The 24,805-nt window shown below is 31.0% G+C and overlaps 1 protein-coding gene across 2 annotated transcripts in view; it reads right to left on the minus strand.

Annotated features, from left to right (window-relative positions):
• Window positions 1-3,379: 3,379 nt before the first annotated feature.
• Window positions 3,380-24,805, minus strand: part of gkt (tyrosyl-DNA phosphodiesterase glaikit) — a 68,189-nt gene continuing 46,763 nt past the window's right edge. For both annotated transcript variants that reach the window (XM_075360983.1, XM_075360982.1), the window contains exons 8-12: window positions 23,709-23,879; window positions 19,688-19,946; window positions 7,183-7,298; window positions 6,141-6,348; window positions 3,380-3,661 (exon numbers count right to left, since the gene is read on the minus strand). In XM_075360983.1, coding sequence (XP_075217098.1) covers window positions 3,530-3,661; window positions 6,141-6,348; window positions 7,183-7,298; window positions 19,688-19,946; window positions 23,709-23,879 — 886 coding nt within the window. In that variant the 3' untranslated portion in view covers window positions 3,380-3,529. The remainder of the gene's footprint in view (window positions 3,662-6,140; window positions 6,349-7,182; window positions 7,299-19,687; window positions 19,947-23,708; window positions 23,880-24,805) is intronic.

The following is a 24,805-nucleotide window of genomic DNA, read 5'->3' on the forward strand; positions in this document are numbered from 1 at the left end:
AGTGTTACTGAGTCCTTTATTGTGAATAAAGCCGACAGATCATCAAAAGTGAGGACATGTTGACTTTGTTATAATAACATAGTAGAAGTTTTCCAAATAATTTATTTGAAATTAACTTTTTAATACTACATATGTGAGTTGAATTTACTTATTTAATATAAATAGTAATATTATAGGAATTGGATAAAAAATAAACAACAGATAAGAACATACCCCTGTACTTAAGAATGTAACAAAAATAATTGGAAGTAATGTAGCTTAAATTTACTCAATTTACACACAAAAAGAAACACAAATGTATATTATGTTATTATTAAATTAAACCAAAGTCTATTTGCTTGTACTAGGTCCAGTAACTGCATATGTCTCATCTTTTTTACCATCAGATTTCCTGTACTTTTCACTTTAGATGCATTTATTCAAAAAAGCTCTGCCCCTTTAATTTTATCATAAAATTCTGAGCATGTCATTTGGCAATTATATTTTGTTTTTTAACTGTTTCACTGTCAGTACTTCTAGTCTTCCCCTTTCTGCATTCCAAATATTGTTCATTATCGAAAAAATTCTTTCAAGTGGAGCACAGGTTCCTGGCAAACACAAGCAAAACTCTACCAATTTAAACATATTTGTATAGGCTGTGTTGTTTTGTTCAAGAGCATCAAAAACTAACTGCCATTTCTGTACATTAGTAATTGGTTCTTGGTTTCTTTCTTTTTCTAAACAATGCGGTTTGAGTTTTTCAATGGTAAGGTTTATGGAAGTTCTTTCATCAAATAGCTCAACAGAGTTTATAGAATTCTCATTAATAATGTTTACTTACTTGCGTTTTTTTGTTATGGCCAATCAAGTGAACCTTTTAAACTAAGATATGGAAATTTATTTACTCCATCAAAGCTACTTTCCCATTCTTCCAATAAGTGGTGGCAGATGCATTAAAAGACAAAACACTACTCAAAGACATTTCCTCATTAATCATACCATTTTGTTTAATTATGATAGTAGCTGTTTTACAGAGAATGCTACAAAAAGTAATGATTGTCTTTCTCTAAGTTTAGAAAGCAAATCAGTGTAGGCAGTAGTTGCTTCTTCTGTGCTGGCCTGCATGGCACAAGTGATAGCGTCTCGGCCTTTCATCCGGAGGTCCTGGGTTCAAATCCCTGTCAGGCATGGCATTTTCACACGCTACAAAAACTGTCATTCATCTCATCCACTCAAGTAATACATAACAATGGTTCTGGAGGTTTAAAAAAAAAGTACTTGCTTCTGCAGCTGAAATCTCATCAGTTTCTAGGACTAACACAAGCAAATATTACTTTGTATTATTGTGTAATATTTACACACAAGCAACTTACTTTGTAATGAGTGCTTTTTTATTACACTCATCAAATATTCACTAGCATTTCAGATATTTCACCTGCAAGTTCACTAAACTCTAGTAGTGTCATTTGACTTGTGTCTTTCTTATAAAAAGTACTTACCACAACAGGTACTATTTTTTTCTTTCTTTTCTATTAGAGTTATCGCATGTTATTTTTTTTTTGTATTGATTTTTAAATTGGTCAAATGTTCTGAGTATATTATACTTATGTAGTGCCTGAAGATTAAGAATTGCAGAGATTTTTTAAACTGCAGACATTTCACAAAAGCAAACATTTTGCGAAGAAGTCAATTGTGGTTCTAATGGCACATCAGCTGTGTGAATCATCATGCCTGTGTGAATGTTCAAAAACTTGCATCTATATGTTGCAATTTCATACTTTCAGTATAGACCCTCCTGATTGTCATCTTAAGATCTGGGATAAAGTCCTATGATTCGCTGATACCAGTCCAATTCTGATTGGTGTGGATGTGAATGCTATGTCACTACTGTGGCAGACAGCTTCACAGATTACGTCGGTGAATTAATTGAGGGCTTTTTAGCCCAACAGAGTCTACAGGTACTCAATGTACCAGGTGAGCTGCCCACCTACACAGGTTATATACATGGACGTTGGTTATTTGGTGGAATGAACATCAATGTTACCATTGGTGGGTTTATTCCTGCCAATGTCTGTAACTGAAAGGTGGTGGATGATAGCCAGAGTGATCATCGACTGATTATTTACGAGATTGTTGGTGGCTCAAATGAGCGCTACCGATGTAACATTCCAGTTCAGCAGGGTCACTTCCTGTACAGGCCAGCCGACTGGAATAAATTTACTGACTTTCTTTTGACCAGACTTCAAATTTTGGATCAGGGTCTGGAGTCTTTGGAATCAGAGGACCTGGTAGAGAGTTTGTTAGCAATTCCCACCCAGTTCAGATTGAGAGAGGCTTGCTTGATGGTGGTCCAGGGAATTTTTCAGCCTCGAGACAGGCTGTCTGTTGCTTAACAAGAGTGTCTCAATGTGAGGGTGTAGTAGTTATAGTATTTCTGATTGAAAAAATAATTTAGAGATTTTGGAAGTAAGTAATAATGATTAAAAAAATCATTATAATATATATATATATATATATATTAAGATTATCATAAGATACCTAAGATTATCATAAATTTTGAATAGAGTAAAATTATCTACCTTTCTTAGCTTTGTCATAATTAAATTCCATATGTTGATGCATTTCAGATATACTCAATTTTCAAAACTCACTGTACAGGTGCTTCTTCCACTTGGCAAATTTTCTGATGAAATATAAATAAGCGACTTTCAGATATATGATAGGTAGATTAAACTTTGCTATTAAAAAAAATAGCCTATAAAAAAAATTAACACTATTTTTCATACAGTAGAAAATGGCTTAAAAAAGTAACAATTAAAAGAATGATAAAAAATAAAAGAAGTTGAATTAAAAAAACAAACAATAAAGAAACCTATAAATGGACTAGATTAACATTTACAGAGAAAGAAGTTTACCTGATCAAACAATTTTTCAGTAAGCCATTTTTAACATAAATATGGCTGTAAATACAAATAATACACTTCAGATTTTTAATAAAAACATAGAAAAAAAGGATATTTATAGCAATAATGGTTTATACAAAATAAAATGTTAATGTGATGCAATATACATTGGACGAATGGGAAGAAAGTTAAAATTAAGGTTTAATAAACGTATGAGATCTTTTAAGTACGGAAAACAAGATTCTAACTATGCTACACATTTAATAAAAGGACACATCCATTGAAAATATAGGACTTTGAAACTGATTCCCAATTGTGCAAAAGGAAGAAGATTGAATGTTTCAGAAAATTTAGAATTAAAAATAGTGAAAAACTATAAGTGAACAGATTAATAATCAAGTGGGTGTTTTATTTAGGAATGTTAATTTGCTCAGAACAGGAAATAGATTATTATAAAATAAACAGGGTAATACTAAAATAAATAAGAGCAATATAAATAAATTTGCAAGCAAGTTTATCAGTAACAAAGCTGTAAATAAAAATAACCATTTTTACAATATAACACTTAATATAAAATGATATTTTTAAAATACAAAATGGCAGTACATTAAAAAAAATAAATAATAGTAATAATATAAATGCATTTATCAACAGAAGTTTTCAAAAAACCAAGGTATATCAGACTTCTTATATGGCGTAAGTGGAAGATCGTATGGCATTGGAAACACAGGAACACCTTCAGCTGTATCGTTGTGTATCGGTAACGTGTCCTTATTTACCTTCAACAAAAAATTTTTTAATATAATTTAATGATTCGGAGATTAGAAACAATCTTTTTCATTAAAAAAAAAATATTTAATAATTTTTACAAAAATTAAATTAAAATAGTTTTTAAATAGTTTTAAATTTATTCAATTGAAATAATTTTTTTTTGAACTTATTAGAAAGTAAAATATTATATTATCAAACAGTTTTTAAACCATTTACTTTCTAATAGGTTCAAAAAAAATTATTTCAATTGAATTATTTTTTTAATTGTCCAGGCTTTTATCAGTTTGAAGAAAGCTGATGATGTATATCATATTAGAAATTATTCTAGAGAAATATCATTTTTTTATGCATTTAGTAATACCTCAACCATAGTAAATGTATGAATAAATCTAAAGGTTAATGATTTGTTGATCAAATGCAAGCTAATATGTTTTTGAGACAGTGGCTGGAGTGAAACTTATCAATCACAAATGGATTACTGATGGGTATTGTAATTGGGTTACTTGAACCTGGAAAAAGGATAATAAAAACTACAAAGTTGAAGTCAGTAAAGGATGTTCATCAAAACTCTGAGAGGAAAAAAATCTTTTCCATCTTTGAAACAGTGATAAACAGTGTTAAAACAATGATGATTGGATATGGTTTGGTGATTACTTCCTAACAAATATGTAAAGTTATAATTTTACATCGCATCTTTTTCCAGTCAAATTTATATGCGGACTTTCGGAACTTGAAGTACCTATATCCAGACAATCTCTTTGAACGAATTATTATTCCTTCAGATGATGAATGTTACCAGAAGTTTTACGAAACTGAGTTGTCAAAATATTTATCTGGTTTCATAATAAAGAAAATTATGTGATTTACCAAAGAAAAGGATAAATATTGAAATAATGAATATTTCAGGAGCTTATTTAACAACAAAATACATTCCATTTTGTTGATACCAATAACCGTTAATCCAGAAGTTAATTTTATTTATGACAAAACCTGGTGTACAAAGTCAAATGAAAACACAGAAACTGAAGCAAAAAAGTAGTACTGACTTCTATGAAAGTGATGAATGACCAGATAACCTCCAGATCTTAATGTAGCTGAGAAATTTGGGGGTGTTCTGAAGGAAATGAAGATTATGGAATGTGACCTCAACTTGTTTTCTTGAGTTATCCCAAAGTCAGTCTTCATGACATGAAGGGAATTTTATGTTTATATCCTAAACCATAGTATGCTGTTCAGGAGGCTATAGTAGACCCCCTGACACAAATTTAAATATAAGTATAAAGGTTATTTACTGACTGCATTAACATTAGATGTCTTTCACTTCATTGACAGACTTCTGGACAAAGGTTATGGAAAACCTGTAAAACTCATATATAAATTATAATTTTAGCTCTCTTGTGTTTATCAGTAATTACAAATTAAAATATTAGGTATTAACAGCTGCAAACCTACATATGTTTCAACATAATATTTCATGTGAATGGTGTTTATAATTTTAAAAATATGCATCATAAATAATGTAAACATTAGTTTTATATTAAAATTAGGAGATTAGTAAAAAGGTTTCATAATTACAACAATCTGCATTATGTCCAAGAAGTCCCAGTACCCCTGGACAAATATCTGTAGTAGATTTAGTACATATTTTAAACATTTATATACTTTGTACTCAAAAATTATAAAAGGTAAATCTCAAATTTACATCATTTTCATCAGTGATTGTCATAAATAAAAAATTATTAAATTTTAATTTTTTTAACGAAAAGTTCTTTCTGTTTTAACACTGGAACCATCACTATTTAAAAAAAAATTATACCAACAAAATGGTAGAGCAGAACACTGATCCAACTCAAATTTTGTCACTTCCCTTACCAATCTCTCCACTAATATATGCCATTTCCATTACTATTAATCACTTTAAAAATTCTTTAAACTGTTGTAGACTATATAGCAGTCCTTTATTGTTTGCCATGAAATAGTTGCAATACCAGACATGTATATATACATTTTATAAATAATATTATTCGTAATACTGCTACTAACAAATCTTTTAATGATACTTGTATTAAAAAACGTTTCATTATTAGGTAGAAAGCTACCTGTCAGATAAGTAATATATCATTTTCATCATCAATCATAGATGATATTCTTTTTTTAACTTTAATTTAAAAAAGATTATCAATTTATCTTCGATGGGGACTTAAAAATCAAAATAAAATTACAAGTGAGCAGTAACAGGTGTCACATTGCACTAAGAATCCCACAGTAATCAATAAAAATAGCTGACTACTTTACAAAACAGTCAGCCTTGATTACATGTGCTGATTTTAATTTCTGCGATAATTTAAAATTTTTTCATCCCTACACCATCATCAGAAAAAATTACAATCAAGCACCTGTTTAATACTAATCAATTAATATAAACCTGTTATACCTGTTGTAATCAATAAATAAATATGAAAATATCAACATTAACTTCATAATTACCAAAAATTTTGGAAGAAAGAGTACACCAGCTTCATATGACATAACATAATTTTTTCCAGGAGTTTTTGAATTGCCCCATGCAGCTTTTGATAGATTAGCACTAGTTAACAGGAACCACGATAAATTTTTATAATCAGGCGACACTCTGCAATATGTTTTAATATGAGGCATCGCTTTGGTTCTATACCTTTTATCACTCTTCCACTCACTAAAAAAATATGAAAAGATTATTTAAAATGATATATGCAGAACTAAAAGTCAATTATATATAGTTCATAGAGTTAGTTACAAGTAAGTAACATTTTTAGATGTAATACAATTGGTGTTAATGATAATGCTCATGCAACTGGAATCAAGAATTATTATCAATCGTACTGTTATGAAAGGGAGGGAATTTAAGTGTTTATTATTAAATAAACTGTTATATCAGGAATATCAAGTAATTATTAAATGGAGGAAATATGAATGCTGCCTGGGATATTAATATACACTAAAAATGTTAAATTAATAAGCAGTAATTGTTTAAAAGTAAAAAGTAAAAAAGAAAAAAAGTGTTTGAAACGTCCTGAACTTTATTTCTTATCATGTTAAGCTGGATTTTACAGGCTGTTGAAAATGGGATGTATAAAACAAACTAAATAAATCGTATCAAATGCAATAAACTAATTTCAATGATTTAAAACAAAAAAAGCGTAGAATATTTTGTACTATAAAATGTACTTTGTAAATTAATTAACAAGTGGAATTTTTAAAATAAATGATACAATGTAAAATTGTATCTAGGTACTGTTTCAAGTTGTTATTTTAAGTAAGATTTTTTTAAATTAAAGTAAATGTAAAAGTAACTGATTTGAGTATAATGAACCATTACAACCATCAGACAAGATCTTATATCAAGTCTTGATCAAGTCAATGTAACAAAGTTACAGAAAATACTTCACTGCAAAAAATGAATGTTTATTGTACCATCATAAGGATTTATGTATGAATTATATATTTTTAAAATTAATAAAATGGTATTTATTAATATATATATACTTACTTTAAGTAGTTATGAAGCCACAATTGTTTCTGGTGTGTTTTTCGTGAATAAGGAAGGCAAGCACCTCCAAGTAAACCATCATGACTAGCAGCTACATCTTCAAAACTAGGATATATCTGTAAATTAAAACACTGCCACTGAGCACATAAAATTAACAGAGAAAGTGTTAGTATTTAATGCATAACTAACTGGTGTCATAAAATTTAATATATATTTCTCTTGTTTAACAAACTTTTTTTGAATAACTTCATTTTCATTTTGGTATTTGTGCTGTACATCCTTCCAAGTCCAGTATATCTGAAGAATCACAAAGACTGACAGAGAAACTAAACATCTTGCAATGAAAATTAATTTGCTCGTGTCATATACCAGCTGTTGCAATAAAAAATACGGATTCCCATCCTGTTTTGATTTGGTTGTAGTGGGTTCTGGACCTTAACAAGTCTTTTTTTTTTTTTTTTTTTAATGAAATGACATTTATTGTAAAATCCTATTTAATAGGATTTTTTTTTAAATCTTTCACTATGCTATTCACAATCACAAGAAAATAACTTTTTTTTAATGTTGCATTTCTAAACTATTGCATTATTTAACATAATGTAAAGTTAATCTTTTTTTTGGTTGAAACAAATGTACTGCATTTTTATAAAATTAAAAAATAATAATTCTTATTACAAAATTAGAATTCTGTTACATTTATAACAGTTTTTATTTAAAATCTATTTAGTTCTGATAATTGGCTTTACAAAATTCTTTGTAACAGTTAAGTATAACTCTTCTCAGTACAATCATAATGTTGATAACCTTGCATTTACTATCACAATAGCTTTTGTTAACTTTCTTTTGCTGAGCATACCTACTAATTTATAATTAAAGATCGGATTATAAGCAACATAAAATGCTTGAAATATGTATGAAAATTGTCAAAATATGCAGCTTTAAATAATAAAATATAGTCATTTTTAGTTTTTTTTATTTCAAAATCAGCATACAATTAGTAAGCAGTTGAATAATATATCAATAAATTTGATAATTAAGAATTATTTAACATTTTGTAACTTTTGTAAACGTAAACAATCAAGTACTGTTACAAATGTTCAGTAGTAAGAGTGTGTCTTCGATCACTCAAAATATTTTTAAAAGTGGAAAAGGATCATTCAACATCCACTGAGGTAACTGGGCAGTATTTGAATTTGGGTGCTATGTTAACACTTATTGTTTCTGGCAAAAGTTCACTCATCCCATTAATAAAACTATCAATTTGACCAAGGTTCAAGCCTGGGTTATTGTTCAAAATATTTTCTAATTTTTCTTTAGGGAATACCGCTGGTTATGTGGAGTTCATTTGACGGATTTTATTCAATTACTGAATAAATTCAGTCAACACCAAACTTTGAGTTTCAAGTTTTTTAATACTCGCAGGTATGTGGGAAAAATGAGTGCTAATCATAGCTATGTTTTTTTTTTTTTTTATACTAGAATCGTTAAACGCTTCCTTGGACTGACATATGCCATAGCCTCTGCACTATAAAAATTGTTTAGTACACCTTTGATGGCTTTGAAATGTTCATTGTAAAACAGAATAGCCAGCCACGTTCCCCATGTTACCACTGGTTCAGGAAGTAAAGGCACATTTGACAGTTTTTCTTTATACGCCTTATTACAAGCAGGTGCCTTAAGAAACATTTTCTTTGTTGATGAAATCAGTTTATTTACATTCCCAAATGTGGATCATACTTCTTCAGCGAATCGATGTACTCCATGAGCAAAGCACATCACATGAATCAAATTGAGATAAAATACTTAGAGAGCTTTAGCTGTCTTGATACCGGAAGCAAAATCTGAGAGAAATATAAACAATCTTTCATCTGCAGAAGATTCAGGAAATATTTTTTAATACGCTCATTCACAAATCTGGTGATCGTAGAATGATTTGTCTTTTAAAGATCTTTTTAGGCCACCAGATAGGAAAAAGAAGTCTCTAGTCTACAATTAAATTCACAATTTAACGGCCACAACTATCAGTAGTTTCGTTGGCTGAAATCAAAATAATGCTCCTTCAGTTCATTGCATATTTCTTCCAGAACATGTAGGTAAATTGTTAGTATGTAATCTTTACGCAATGTTGATTCATCTGGTATATTTTGATTCAGGCAATATTTTCATAGAAAATCTTTGAAGGTAGGATTTGTAGGTCTGTGAAGAGGAATATTACTTGTAAGCAATGCTTCACATAAATCCATGCTAAAGTAGTTTTTTTTTTACCTTTTGAAGTGAAATCACCGCTACTTGCCGCTGTTATAAGTTATTCTTATGGGCCTTTCTTCTGCAATCCTGCGATATGAAGACTTGTCTTGACATGCTGGTTTATTTGAAACATTTTGTGTACAAAATATTTTTCTTGCAAACTCGACAATATAAAACATTTCTGTCATATGTAAATGTTCCGGATAGTCAGCTATCTATGAAGAGGCACTTTTTTTTCGGGAGACAAGGTTCACATTAAACTTTGCTCACATAAATAAAAAATTAAACTAATGCAATAAGCACAACAACAATATAACTTGGGTAATTTAATTACCTAGTGGGAGGAGTGCTGCAGTAAGCATGCGTGATGCAGAAAGGTATCATCCATCTTTGTCTCATGTGAGTCTGTGTTTTATTTGGCCTCATAATAATATTGTCCTACCAAAACCATAGATGCCCAGCTGGTAAATGCGCTCCAAGACCCATGCGGCTAATAGGTTTGGCCGGCTATAATGTAAGATTTCATTTATTAACTAGGTACCCTACCCAAAAATATTGTAAATATAGCGAAAATATGCAATAAACAGTGAGAATGGGCTTAATATGCAAATGCATATAATCCGGTCTCTATTTATAATTTTTAACGAAATAATAACAATAATCCTATGTTAATAATAAATTAGCCATCAGAGTTAATTTTATCATATTTTAATTTTAGCTACTCTTATATACAAATACTTTAAAATGAAATGCAGAATTTATTCTAGGGCAATTCTAAATGATTGACTCAATTTAGAAACTCTACACTTCCTGAAGTATATATTGTACCTGACTGATTTACGTAGTAGTTGAGAGAGTTGGTCCAAAAGTTTCAAATAACATCACTAAAGAGTACGTAATGGCATAAATGACTGCTAGTGCTTGCACCGTAATTATGCGTCAGTTGTAAGATGGCTATAGTGCAACATAAGGTTTTCTGTGCTCTTGAGTAAAGTAAATCTCACCTGGCAAATGCAGTACAGCGTACATTTCTTCTCCGATTTAACAGTGACCCTCTAACAAGAAAAAGCATATGTTGTTGGTTTCACAAGTTTGAACAAATGGTGTCTCTGTAAAGGCAGGGGTACAGGCCGACCACTTACGGCAGAGAACATGAGACAAATTGAAGAAATCTTTGTATGAAGCTCAAGAAAGTCGATTCATAAAGCAAGCAGAGAATTTTGAATACCTCAAATAACTGTCTGGCGTATTTTGAGGCGTTGTTTACTTTTGAAGCCATACCACCTACAACTTTTACAGGCTCTTCGCAGACACGACAAACCAAAACATGTTGAATTTTGTGATCAAATGTTTAAAAACATGGAGGATGACACTTTTCTTCCACGTTTAATTTTTAGTGATGAAGCGACATTCCATCTCAGTGTAAGAGACACAATGTTTGCATATGGATGTCTATAAAATCCCCATGATGCAGTGCAACAAGAGAAACTCCCCCAAGGTTAATATGTTTTGTGCCCAATTCCAAACAAAGGTTTTTGGACCATTCTTTTTGCAGAATATATAGTTACTGCGATAATGTACCAGGATATTTTCCCTCCAAGCTCACTAGTTCTGTTCTCCAAGATCATCTGATCTCATGCCATGTGACTTTTTTCTTGTGGGGGTTTGTGAAAGATGCAGTTTATGTACCACCTCTACCAACAAATTTGGCTGACCTGCAGAACTGTATCACAGCAGTGGTGAACTCAATAAAACAAGATATGTTTCCTCGCATGTGGGATGAGTTCAGCTACTGCTTAGATGTGTGCTGTGCAGCCAGAGGGGGCTACATTGAACATTTATGAATTGTATCTGTAAAACTTATTGTGAGTATTATCAAATATAATATACTTCACATTTGTCATTAGTTCTTAATATGGAATATAGTGTTATGAAATCAAGTATCATTTTGAATTACTCTGCATTTCATATATTATCAATACAAATAAATGAATCGCTTGATATGGTAATAAAACAGAATTTAACAACCAAGCCATTTTTCAGTTTTAGATCATATTCAGTCTTATTACTTAGAACTTAAATTAAAAACTAAAAAGAAATAGTCCTGATCAATAATTATTATTAATAATGCAATGAGAATATTTAATATAAAAAATAAGTCTCTATTTTCTGTTTAGCCTCTAGAACCACCATAAGGTATTACTTCAGAGGATGAATGAGGATGATATGATGAATGTAAATGAAGTGTAGTCTTGTAGTCTAGAGTCGACCATTCCAGAGATGTGTGGTTAATTGAAACCCAACCAACAAAGAACACCAGAATCAATGATTTAGTATTAAAATCCATATAAAAGTAACTGCCTTTACTAGAATTTGAAGTTTGGAACTCTGAACTTTGAAATCAGCTGATTTATGATGAGTTAACCACTAGACCAAGCCCACTGGGCTAATATGAAAAATAAGAAACAAAAATAAAACAATATTTGTTTACTACTGCATCTAATTACAGAGAACATAAATTTGTATTTTTCCTTTTTATAAGTTAGTCAGTTCTGTCTGGGTTTTGTACAAGGTATCTCATAGCGAAATTTAAATAATTTGAAGTAGACATTTTCTATAAGTGAAAATAAACATAAAGATTCATATAAGCATTGGTTTGGAAACACTTTGTTTTTAAGCTATAGCTGGCAAAAAAATGTTGGTCCTCCCCATTTCTTCTCAAAGGGTAAAATGAAGCTATACTGATATATTTGAAATTTAAATTAAGGGGGATAAATTTGATGGATTCATATAATTTTTCAACTGAGAAATTGAGTAGAACATGCTCACAACTGTATCTCTAATAATATATGAGATTACTGTAAAAAAACAAAAACGTTTTCACAAGATCCAATTTTTTAGGTTCTTATATTGCCAATTAAAAACACAATTTTACAACAAAATTTGTAAAGAACCTAATTCAAGAAAATTTATACAAGTAATGTCAACTTAACATGAGACAAGTTTATGAAAAATGATTTTTATAAAAATAAAACAGTCCAAAATAAGACTAAATATTGCACTATAATTTTAAAACAAAACAAAAATAATTCAACCAAAAAATAATTTTCATTAAACAGAAAAATATCTAGAAATCAAATAAATCATTAAAAATAAATAAAAAGGAAAGTTAAATATAAATAAAAATAATAGTGTTATTTAAATTTCATTGTATTCTGTAAAAATATTACGAAATGAAAATTCATTATTTAAGAACAGATATGAAAAAATAAATTGAAGAATTTTTTATTTTGTAAGTTGAGAGTATTAAGAGCTGAAAACAATTACAATTTGTTGTACGAAGGTTGTCTGAAAAGTTTTGAGCCTCAACATGAAGATGGCAGCACTTGTCAGGATATATTTGTGCATGTTTTGAAAAGTAATCATTGAAATTTCAGCCATTTTGGACGCTCAATTGTTGTTTGATAATCATTTGAGTAAGTCATTGTGGGTGTTTTTGTGAAAATGGGGAAAAAATATAATATCGTGCCATGAATAAATACTTGTATTTGAAAGTCAATACATATACACAAATTAAAACAGTTGGATGCTGTTTACGGGGACTCTGTCACATCATTTGCCACTGTGAAAAGACGGGCAGCTGAATTTAAACATGGTCATACCAGCTTAGTTGATGATGAGTGCTTGGGATGGCCAAAAACGGCAACCACCATCGATATCATTGAAAAAGTTTACCAAATGGTACTGGATGACCGACGAATTAAGGTTAGAGAGATAGTAGAGGATATGGCCATATTGAAAGAACATGTTTGTCATATATTAACTAAAGAATTGGATATGTGTACGCTATCTGCGCGTTGGGTGCCACGTTTGCTCACTTTGGACCAAAAATGCATTCAAATGAACATTTCCAAGGCCCTGCTGGAGCAGTTTAAGCAAAATGAGTCAGATTTTTTTGCGTCGATTCATAACTGTAGATGAAACATGGATCCACCACTCCTGAGACGAACCAACAGTCAAAACCATGGATTGCAAAGGGTGAACCTGCTCTAAAAAAGGCAAAGACGGTTCCATTGGCCGAAAAGATGATGACTGTTTTTTTGAGTTGGCATTAGCTTCGTCATCCTTAATGAAAATCAGCAGAAATAAATGAAAATAAAATGAAAAATTATTTTAAGCAAAAATACACCGTTTTAATTTTTGCACAGCAAAATAATTGTTAACAATTAATATTTTTTGATACATCAAAAAGTAATTACATACACATACTATAAAACTAGCTGCTAAGAAGTTTCATTATTTACGAAAAAAAGCTATATTTCGTGTTTAAAAACTTTAAATGTATTCGCTATTTGTATACGGTAAAAATGTTTTAACCATTGTTTATCGTAATCGACGTCATACATATATTAAAGTTTTATACATATATTAGTTTTTGAAAACTAAAGGAATTTTGTTTTCCAATTATATTAAAAAAGGTAAAACAATAATGGGACAGTATTACGCATCATTACTTGACAAGCTGAAGGCAGAAATTGTAAAAAAAAATGACCACATTTGAAGAAGAAGAAAATGCTTTTTCATCAGAACAATGCGCCTGCTCACACTACGACAATCTCCATGGCTAAAATTCATGAGTTGCACTTTAAATTGGTTGACTCACTGTATTCACCAAATCTGGCCCCAAGCGACATATCTTGTTTCCCGAACTTCAAGTTTCGCTGGGAGGAAAGAGATTTTCATAGGACAAGGAGGTTACTGCATACGTAAACACCTATTTTGCGGAGAAAGTCGCTACCTACGTTTTGGAAGGGTTAAAGAGATTAGTGCATTGCTGGAAAAAGTGTTTCAAATTGAAAGGAGACTTTGTCGAAAAATAAAACTATAGTTGACAGAAAAAATACATCTTTTTATGTTAGCCTCAAAACTTTTCAGACAACCCTCATTATATTTGGATCGTTTTGTATGCTTTCAAAATTGAATAAAATCGAGTCTCACTTTCTAAAATTGCCTTTTCAATTTTCAAACAAGAATATACAGACATAATTATGCCTGCATAACAACAAAACAGTTTGGCAGTTGTAGATGTGTAGGCACAATTAGGGATAACCTTTTTTTGTGTATGGGTACTGCAATGGAAATACTGTAGTTGCACATCTTGAATATCAAGAAAAATGTCCAAATAAAATGATCTTTTGGAAATATGAATTTCCAAATCTGAAAATCTTTGCTTAAGTATTTACTAACAACCGGTTCTTTTCTACCATCTTCATATTCTGTAGAACATCAAGAACAATATCATTGATGAAGAACGGAAAATAAATGGGACACCGTCATGGTTTTTTTTCACAATTTACTTCTGCATCATGTAATTTATATAGAAGTACTTTTATGTTTGAAGCAAAATTTTTAACAATAAAGTAATAAATTCAACAAAATGAAAAAACTAACTGTTAATACTAGATTTGTCTTCCACCTACATTGTACACTGTGTAATCATTTTCCATTTGGTATTATTTTTTTTAGGTCATCTGTTCAGCACAGCGAAAATATTATTTTATATTTATATTACATTATTTACCACAAAGGAATCCTTGTATCTGATTCAGTCCACTTTCTGAACCATACATCTGTGTGGCTGACTCTGAGGCAAATCACTATTACAAACTGAGATTACGACTAATCTATGATCACTTCCAAAGAAGTTTTTAGAAACACACCAGGTAAGACATGGGTGTAAGGTTGCTGAACATAAGGATAGATCGATGCACGAAGATGTACCATATGAAGATGACATATATGTGTATATTCCACCATTTAATAAGCAGAGATCTAAGTTCTGCCTCCGTCGATCAACTATAATCACTGAGATCACTGAGACTGCAGAGATGTTTGTATCCAGTGGTATCCGTATGGCCAACATTATTTCCTTTAGGAAACAGCCAAACCTTCTTGTCCTATACCCTCAGTTTGACAGTTGCATCTTTCACAAAAGTATCTGCGAAAGGACATATCCTGTAGACAAAGGCGAGTCTAATGCACAGTAATAAAGGATTTTCTTCCTTTGGAAGGATTTCAATATTCCACAGAATAATATTTGTAGCCATTGGAAATACATTTTTCTTGTTATATATTAAACTTCTGCTTACAAACTACTTGTGGAATACTATCCAATTTTTCTTTTTTGTTTAAAAGTTTCAGAAAGTGCTTAGCTTCTTTTGGTACTTCATCCACCTCCTTATCCTCAAAAAGACCTCAAGATGGCGATGGGGATTTGGATGCTTAGGTGGCAAGTGATACCATACCAGGTGATGCCTTTTTTATACATCACTTCAGTGGGATCTTAGTAGTGTGCTGCGTTGTTGGTGCAGCAGGAGTTTTATTTGATGCTTTACTATCTGAAGTTGATTTCAGTACACCATTGCCAGTCTTTCCACCAAAACTATCCTTCTTCTTACCAGTGCTCAACAATGCAATAGCAAAGGTGAGGGATTGTACCTGGTTTGACAAAGTCTGCACAAATTTTGTTGGTTCTCTGCACAATGCACACTCATTATTCTTTTGCACATTGTTAGAAAGAACCTGTGCAAAACTAACACTGGGCATTACAAGAATTCTCATAGTGAGGGAATTTTTTGTATTCCTGATGAGCCACAGGAAAGGAGACTTTCTGCTCAATATAAATCCTCAATGTAGCCTGTTCCACTTAATAAACAGGGCATTCTCAAGGATCTTCTGAAAGTGAATCCTTACAGTTTATACACTTCAGCTTCTGTGCAAGCGCTATTGTCATGTCCTGTACAGCTACAACATACACAAACTTGCTTCGTAGTGCAACCAATTTTGTTGTGCCCAAAACCCTAACACTGAAAGTAGCATGTCAGGTTAGGAATATATGGTCGCACACAGACAGATAAGTAACCAATTCTTATTCTCTTGGAACAGTTGGAGCAGAAAAGGTTAAGATAAGTGAGAATGGTGGCAATTCAACACCATTATCCTTCCTCATGAACCTCTACACAGAAGTGACAAACTGCAGTAACAGCTCTTCTGATATCTCAAATAGTTCAAAATCAGCCAAGTCATGGGAAAAGATCACTACCTTGCTAAAATTTAGCATGTTATGTGGCTCACTATCACTTCCTCTTTCCATATGTACCTAAGGGCTACGAGTTTCCAGTATTCATTATTATTCACCTAAATCCAGAGGGCGTTACTCCTAAGCTTTTTGATTAATTTCGATGAGCCACAAGCTACTACTATCTGAAGTTGATAGTAGTAGCTTGATAGTAGTAGTTGATAGATAGTAGTTTAGCATTTATTTATTAAAAAGGGGGAAACCTTAGAGAATAATCCCTGTTCCTTGCATTTCACTAAAAGAAATCTTACATTAGATAACATAGGCTCTGTCTCCTTATTGCTAGACACATCTTCAGCTGAACATGTCAGTCATTGGAGGTCATTTCAGACCTCCATTTTTTTGGTTCAAGTGGATCAACAACCAACAAAAGAGTTTTATTAAGAACTGCCATATAGTTCCCATAAGTAGTGGTGATATAACAGACCACTCCAGCAGAGCACACGCATACTGGAGCTAGAGCTAAATACAACTGGGTTCGTCCAGGTGCCCAGAGAACATCATTTGAGATTCCCTACGTAGAGCCATCCACCCATCGGTATGATAATCTCCACCTTGGGTTACGGTTGCATTACGTAAGGTGTCGCAACACCACCAATTGTAAGTGCAAGAAGAGAAAGTGTAAGGTGTTGTTGTGTAAACGTATATGTTGTAATTTGTGTAGTGTTCTTGGTATAGTGTATGTGACAGCTGCAGAGGCTAGGAATATGCGGACACCAACCCCTGAAGTCTTAAAGAATAAGATTCCATGACAGGGATCTTATAAAATAATATTTTTTAATGCTTTTATTTGGCCAATTAAGAAAGGGCACTAGAAAAGTTTTGTAATGTGACAGAATGAATCATCACAGGGGATTACAAATTAACACATGTTTAGAAAGGTCCCAACCTGTATTTTAGCCACTCTTGTCATCTGCTTTTTAGCTACATTGGTGAATAGAGGTAGTGATACCATCAAGGTTAAGAACTGATACTGGGCAATTTTGTACGTGGGTTATGTACTAATCAGTGTTTAAAGGAAATGACTCCTGTGCTTGGAGAAAGTTGTCCTCATCCTACACTATATAGGTAGTACCAAGAGATTGAAAGAGGAAATTTTGGCCTTGAGGATGCTTCAATGTCAGGTCAACTGGCTTTGTCTGTGATTGACGGAAACATTGCTAAAGTACAAAAAACACTTGACACAGACAAGCATGCGACCTACCACCAAATATAGGTGCCCTTAAGCATCAATGTCCCAGCAGTTTGTGCTATTCTCTGGCATCACCTTCTAATTATAAACCACCGCATAACTTGACCAACAATCAGATGGCACGTTGTGTTTCATGGTGCCATAAACGGCAAAAAAGTTTGAAAATGGGCTATCTCCCTTTGTGAACATTATTGTGACAGATGACATAACTTGGCTGTACTATTATGATGTCCTGAATGAGGCTCAGAACAAAGTGTGAGTTTTAAAGATGAGGAGATCCTCATTGCTGTTTGAAAATTCAGATCAGTGAAGAAGAAATTGGTGGCTTTAACTTTTAGTAAAAGAGGAGTTTTAGAGAAAGTTATGGTGGAAACTCAGAAGACAGTTACAGGGAAGTGGTATACTGAATCGTATGCCTTTCTAAAATTCTCATAGCTATTAAGAAGGTGACCAAACTCAAGGATGGACAAATGGTTTCTTTACCACAATAACACTCCAAAAGTTTACTTGGAGTATTTGGCCAACACTGGATTAAAATTGTTACAACACTCTCCCTACAATCCTATCTTGCTCCATGTGACCATGCTGTTACCCAGTTAAAGTAGAGACTAAAAGGGAGGTAAATTTGCAAGCGATGATGACCTCCTAAGGAGTTGAGATGATGAATACACCTAAATTTCTGACAATACATGGCAGGGTTTGTTTGAAGGAACCCATTTCAAAGGATGGATACATGTATATTATATGGTAGAAATTACTTTGAAAATTTATAAAAAATAAAGTTGTATGGCTAAACTTTCCTAATACCCTTTATATCTAATGTAATCTTTTTTATTATTTCAAGTATAATTTTTTTTTTTTATTTATAGATATAAAATAATATTATACATAAAAAAAATTATGAGAAACAGTTTTCTTAAATTATACAAGGGGTGAATAAAAAGCAATATAAATTCATTAATAACTCACAAATGGAACAACACATTCAAATAAAACAAAAAAAAATAAAAAGTGTTTAATGGTTCTGTGTACTGCACAGAATTCACAATCTCTGTAGGCTCCAGGTACTCTTTTTGCATAATTTTTTGGCATCCCAGAACAGTGTCAAGGTTAGGTTTATTATAAGCAGTTGTGCTTTGAATTTCTTGGATTACAAGGAACCAAAGTCCTAATACTCCAATTCTTTGCCTTTTCTTCCTTTTAAGCCATAATGATGCAACCACTTTCTTCTCCTGTCACAACACTGAATTCATAATCAGTTGTTCTCTTTGGCGAGTTTGCACTGCATTCATGGCAAACTGATTTTTGGTGGACTAATATTACCAAAAAATTAACCTTTCAATTACGTAACTGAATGGTGATATGCTGTTTGGTCACTTTGAATCAATTCTTCCACCATCTCCTGATGCTTTTCATTAGTCATACAAACTAGTTGACAACTATGAGATCAACCTCAGAATGTATTAATGTTCTTTAGCAGTTCCCTATGCACAGAATTATATTGCCTACCCACTCACTGTAGCTCAATCAACAATTTCACCACCATAAACGACTTGTAAATGACAATGAACACCACTAGGATTTTCTTTTTTTTTTGGCTGTTAAAAATTCAATCAATTAACAAACATTGTTTTAAATGCCTTGATATAGTAGGCATACTTGACCCTATGGCAACAGGAAATGGCTACTGAAAAAGAAAGGGTACTTTTGATAAGAAATATAAGAGAATTACCACTGGATCTCTTGTAGCAAAAATTTCCACACAATAGCTGTTTTTTTCCTAAGTATTATACAACCAGTATTTACATTCAGTGAGCAACCAAATATTATATAATCATTAGTACCTACTCAAGTAATATAGAAATAAAAAATACTCTTATATCAGAGCAAACATTGATAAAATTGGATTATAAAATAATATAGCTTACCACATTGATTGAAGTAGATGGAAAATTAAGTCCTTGCCCAGCACTGAAGGTTGTCATAATTTGACCAGTGAGCCAAGAATTTGGTTGTGGTCCAAGGCTACCAATAGAGGAACACTGTGTAATTATTTGCCAATCTCTAGCAGCAGATGATGGCTTTATTGTGGCATGACGTTTAAGAATATACATTATCTTGCCCTGAGACCAATAATCATTCTCTAGTTCCTTATATGTACCAGGTATAGATGCCACAAAAAACACTCTATAAAAATAAATAAAATGAGAATTCCTTTATTATGTAAACCATCAAAAGTGCAACAAATCACTTAATTAGTACTTATTTCTATTATTTATAATTTTATTAAGTACTGATTTTGGGTTATTTGAAGATCAGTTTAAATTTATTCACTGATTTGTAAATATTATGTATATTACTCTTTTCCCAAACAAATACAATTCTTTTAATTAAAATTCATCCAAATAAATTTTTCTGTAGTAATATAAAATTATAAGTATATTTATTATCTAATGCGAACAAATGGTTTTTGTACTATAAGAGAAGTTCTCAATTCAAATTGGTATATTTGTTATGGTACAAGTAATACAATTATATAGTTAAAAAATCAAAAATTAATTATAAACTTAATATTTTCTCTGGTAGTTTTTGTAATATCATAAGTCACAGGTAATTGTCATAAAATAATTATTTATTTATCATATAATCAAGTTACTAATGATGAATTAATTTAAAGAAATAAACAGGTGTCTAATAAACTAATAAGTAATGTGTTTTAATGATCGGTAGATTCTTAAGTTAGATCAAAATCTCGTTAGAGAAATAAAAGCTACTACAAGCTAAAATATAGATGGCGTGGGGCACTCAAAACAGCCTGACCGAAAAATGAAGAAATATATATACACATATATATTTATTAACAATGTGTTAATAAAATTTAACACAGATTACAGTACAGAACAGCAAAATTTGTATATGCGTTCATAATACTAAATTCAACATTTTTAAAACATAACTATCTAAAATAACAAAATTTTTAAAAGAATTATATATAATATAAATTATAGAATTCAATACTAACTGAAGATGGGGGTTTACTGTGAAAATTGATTCTTGGAAATGAATACAGTAAGATTAATTTAACTACTACTCTGTTTTGGTGGTTTATATTTCATTTTATATATATATATATATAAATAGTGTGCTTCTAAAATGGTGAACTGGCTGTACTTTTTTGAATTCCACTTGTAAAACTAAACAAAAAATATCATTACGAAAAATGGAAATTTCTCCTTCGTTCTCTCCCCATTATTTTTATATAAAAATTTATATCTCAAGTTTGGATAGAGGAATCACATTAATATTTTGTAAGCATCTTTGTAATAAAGTTTTAAAATTAGCCAAAAAATCAGGACTTAAATACTTTCCAAATTACAAAATGGTGGCTATGTTTACTTTTCAAGCCATTATATCTCCAGAAATATAAGTTCTATCAAAATGTATGTTTTTACTAAAACATTAAGCCTTTTATTTTGAATAAAATGTCATTTTATTTTTAAAAATTGTTTAACAAGTAGTTATGGCAGAAAATTGATGAATTCTGTATCTGTTTTCATGTCCTCCACTTTACGTTCAATTTGATTACATATTGTTTTTATTTATTGTTAATTCTAAAATTGTAAATTAATATCAAATTAAGTAATAATCTTCTCACAATAAAATTTAACATTACAAAATAATAAAACAATTGACATTAATTTTTTTACTTTTGAATAATTTTACACAGCGACTATTACTGATGATCATGTTAATAATGTAAAAATGAAGTTTGTTTCAACAGGAATAGCTTTTTAAAATGATCACAACCAGCGTATCTAGAGTAATGAGACTTCTCATGGTACCTTCCAAAGTAGCCAGCAACAAAGATTTTCCCTGAATATATGGATAGGTATTCTAAATGATTATTTTTTGGGTTTTGTCATTCTACCAAATCATTTACTAACATGTTTCATGTTAAACATGTTTACATCATGTTTCATCACTAACACCTTTTACTTTTGATAATTCAGAAATGCACTCCTGGAGGTCAACAATATTAACAGAGACAGTCTTGTTGTTCTCTACAATGGTTACAACAATTTTTTCAGGATTCTTTTTTTGTAGTGCAATTTAAGATTTTTAATTACCCCCTGATCTATTGGTTGTATAAGTGATGTTAATTTTGGTGGGAAATATACTATTAAGTTATTTAATACACAATTAATGTCTTGAGGACGTGCCGTACAATTATCAATAAAAAGTAAAATTTTTCTTTTCTGTCTGATAATTTGTTTGTCCAGTTTTTTACCCAATTTTTAAAAATGTCGGTAGTCAACCACCCCTTTTTGTTAAAGTGTAGTCTACCTCTAGAGATCTAACTCTTCAAAAACAACACAGTTTTACTTTTTTCAATTACCAACATTTTAATCTTTCAGTCCCTAGCATGTTTGGAGCCATTAACACCATAATTCTTAATTTACTTTGTTTACTACCAAAGCACAAATAATTTAAAAAGTTAACATTTTGTCAGGTAAACATTTGAAAAATAAAACTGTCTCGTCCACATTGAAAATGTCTTTTTGCGGATATTCTTCTAAAATCGGTTTCAACACAGTCTGCTTCCCAGTTTTACAGTCACTTACACTGGCACTAGCACTTTTTCCATAAATTACTTTATGAATAACACAATGGTTTTTTAAAAGCTTCCTTAATCACCCATTGCTGGCCTGGAAATCTTTGTCCTAATGCAGCTCCAAATTCCAGTCATTTTTCTTTAATTTATGTCCCAGATAACCAGAAGCTTTATTTCCAGAAGCTTATGTCCCAGAAGCTTTATTTTGCACATCACTGTCATCCACTTTAAAATGGCTTCATTGATATTATCATATATGCTATCTTTTACTTTTTTCTCACTAGATTTTCTTTACACTGGTCTGGTTCTTGTAGTATCACATCCCAATTTTTTAAAATTGTTGATAATGGTGGGATTCCAAACTTTTGCGTGATACCTTTTTTTTAACATCTTTGTCAACTTAGTGTATAATGCAAATCTTTTCCAAAGCACTAAGGTACTTTTGTTTTGACATTGTATATGACACACTAAAGAAACAGTACAGTACAATACTATACGATAACAACTAACATAATCCAACTATAAAGACCAACTGAATTAATCCCAGGAAATATTATTGCTGAACTGTATGTATGCACTAAACAATAGAGGGAGTATGTGTTAAATGTTTTCTAAGAATTCTATTTTTTATGTCTACATACTATAGATATATGTCTTAAAAAACTTAAGACAAATGAATAAAAGTTTGCACAATAATTTTAGTGCTCTGCATTAGTTAATGGATTTCAGGAAATGCCGCTACTTTAATGTATAGGCAGTCAGTAACTGCAGAACATGTATTTAAATGTTTTGTTAAAATTCTATTGTTAATGGATTATAAGAGAAGCTTGAGAATTTTCACATTACCTGTTCAATAAAAATAACCTGTCATTCTTGACTGTAGTCAAGAATACTTTGTGTTTGTATACAGGTACAAAAATCAAAAGAATAACTGCCTTAAACTCACTTAAATGTCCAAAATAGTAAATTTAATGTCATTATTTAAAAAAAAAAAATATTTTATAAAAATTGCTGTATTTTACTACATAATGTATTATGATAATATGCAGTATGTCACCATTTGATTATAAAGAGGTATGAATACGTTATATAAGAGAAGTAAATTTATATGTAGCTTTATTAACATGTCACAGTGCAGTAAAAAAATTTGTAAAATCGAGGTTTGTTACATAGCGGTTCGACTGTGTGCATATGTGCGTGAAAACTATTTTATATATATATATATAATTTTTTTTATTTCAACAGAAAAATGTATAAATAAAATCAAATATTCAATATTTTCAATACTAAAATGAAAAATATAAAATAAAATAAGTAAATTTATATTATAAACAAACCTAATTTCAGAGAAATCAGTGCGACGTATATGGCCCACCCATTCCTGAAGTCCTGGTTGTTTGTAAGAAGAAATATACTGTAATAAATCCTTCTTGAAATGTGTTAGTGAATCCCCTGAACCAGTGTCCACACCTTCTTTCAGTGGAGGGCAACGAGGACTAATCCAGACACTACCCCAAAAAAAATATAGATAAAAAATAATACATCAAAGTTATATAAATCGGCTACCAAATTTAAACTATTAAACAATGATAATTAAAAAATATTCTCAAATAGTTATTTTTCTTTGTAACATTTAATAAAATTTCAGCATAATAAAAGTTTTACATATCCTTTAGTTTTGTATCTTTGAATGCGTTTCTTTATTATTTATTCCATATAACAATAAGAATGAGTTTGTGGGGTCAATGTTGAATGTCTTTGATAAATCAAACAGTTAATGTGAACCATCAAAAGTGCTGATTATCAATTTCATTATCTACTCTGTTCCTGATCAAAAACCAAATGAATTCTAGGTTATAGTTATTGAAAACCTCATAACTGTTATGAGTTGCAACATTAATCATCAGCGCTCTCAACAAATTATTATTTATAACATGGTATCTCATTTATTCAGCCTATTCCACATTGTTCCGTTCCACGTCGAGCCGTCCAGTGCTGCAATCTAGTAGATGCTAGCACTCACCAGAGAGTTCCGCTCATACTAGCATTTGGCGCTCGAATCTGATCCAAGGCAGTCACATCATACTCTTAGTCCGGATGGACTTCATTCTTTGTTCGGATGAACGTTAGCATTAATGTTTTATTTAATTTTATATTTTTTTTATTTTTATATGTCAAGTTATACGTTATGTTACAATTCATTTCATTAACTGTCAAGATGACAATTTATTACACCATTATTCAACAAGCAACAAGGAATTATCTTCATTCATCACCTATGAACATACAGTCCAACCTCGCTCTAAAAACTACCACACATTTATATTTAATGTATAATTATATTCAAACCCACAACATGGGACCAAAAGTGCATAATTAAAGAGAAAAATGACAATAGAAAAAATGACATTATTATTCAATTTCAATGAAACTA

Source organism: Lycorma delicatula, chromosome 3 (assembly GCF_047948215.1).
Source record: "Lycorma delicatula isolate Av1 chromosome 3, ASM4794821v1, whole genome shotgun sequence".
In the NCBI taxonomy this organism is placed as follows: Eukaryota; Metazoa; Arthropoda; class Insecta; order Hemiptera; family Fulgoridae; genus Lycorma; species Lycorma delicatula.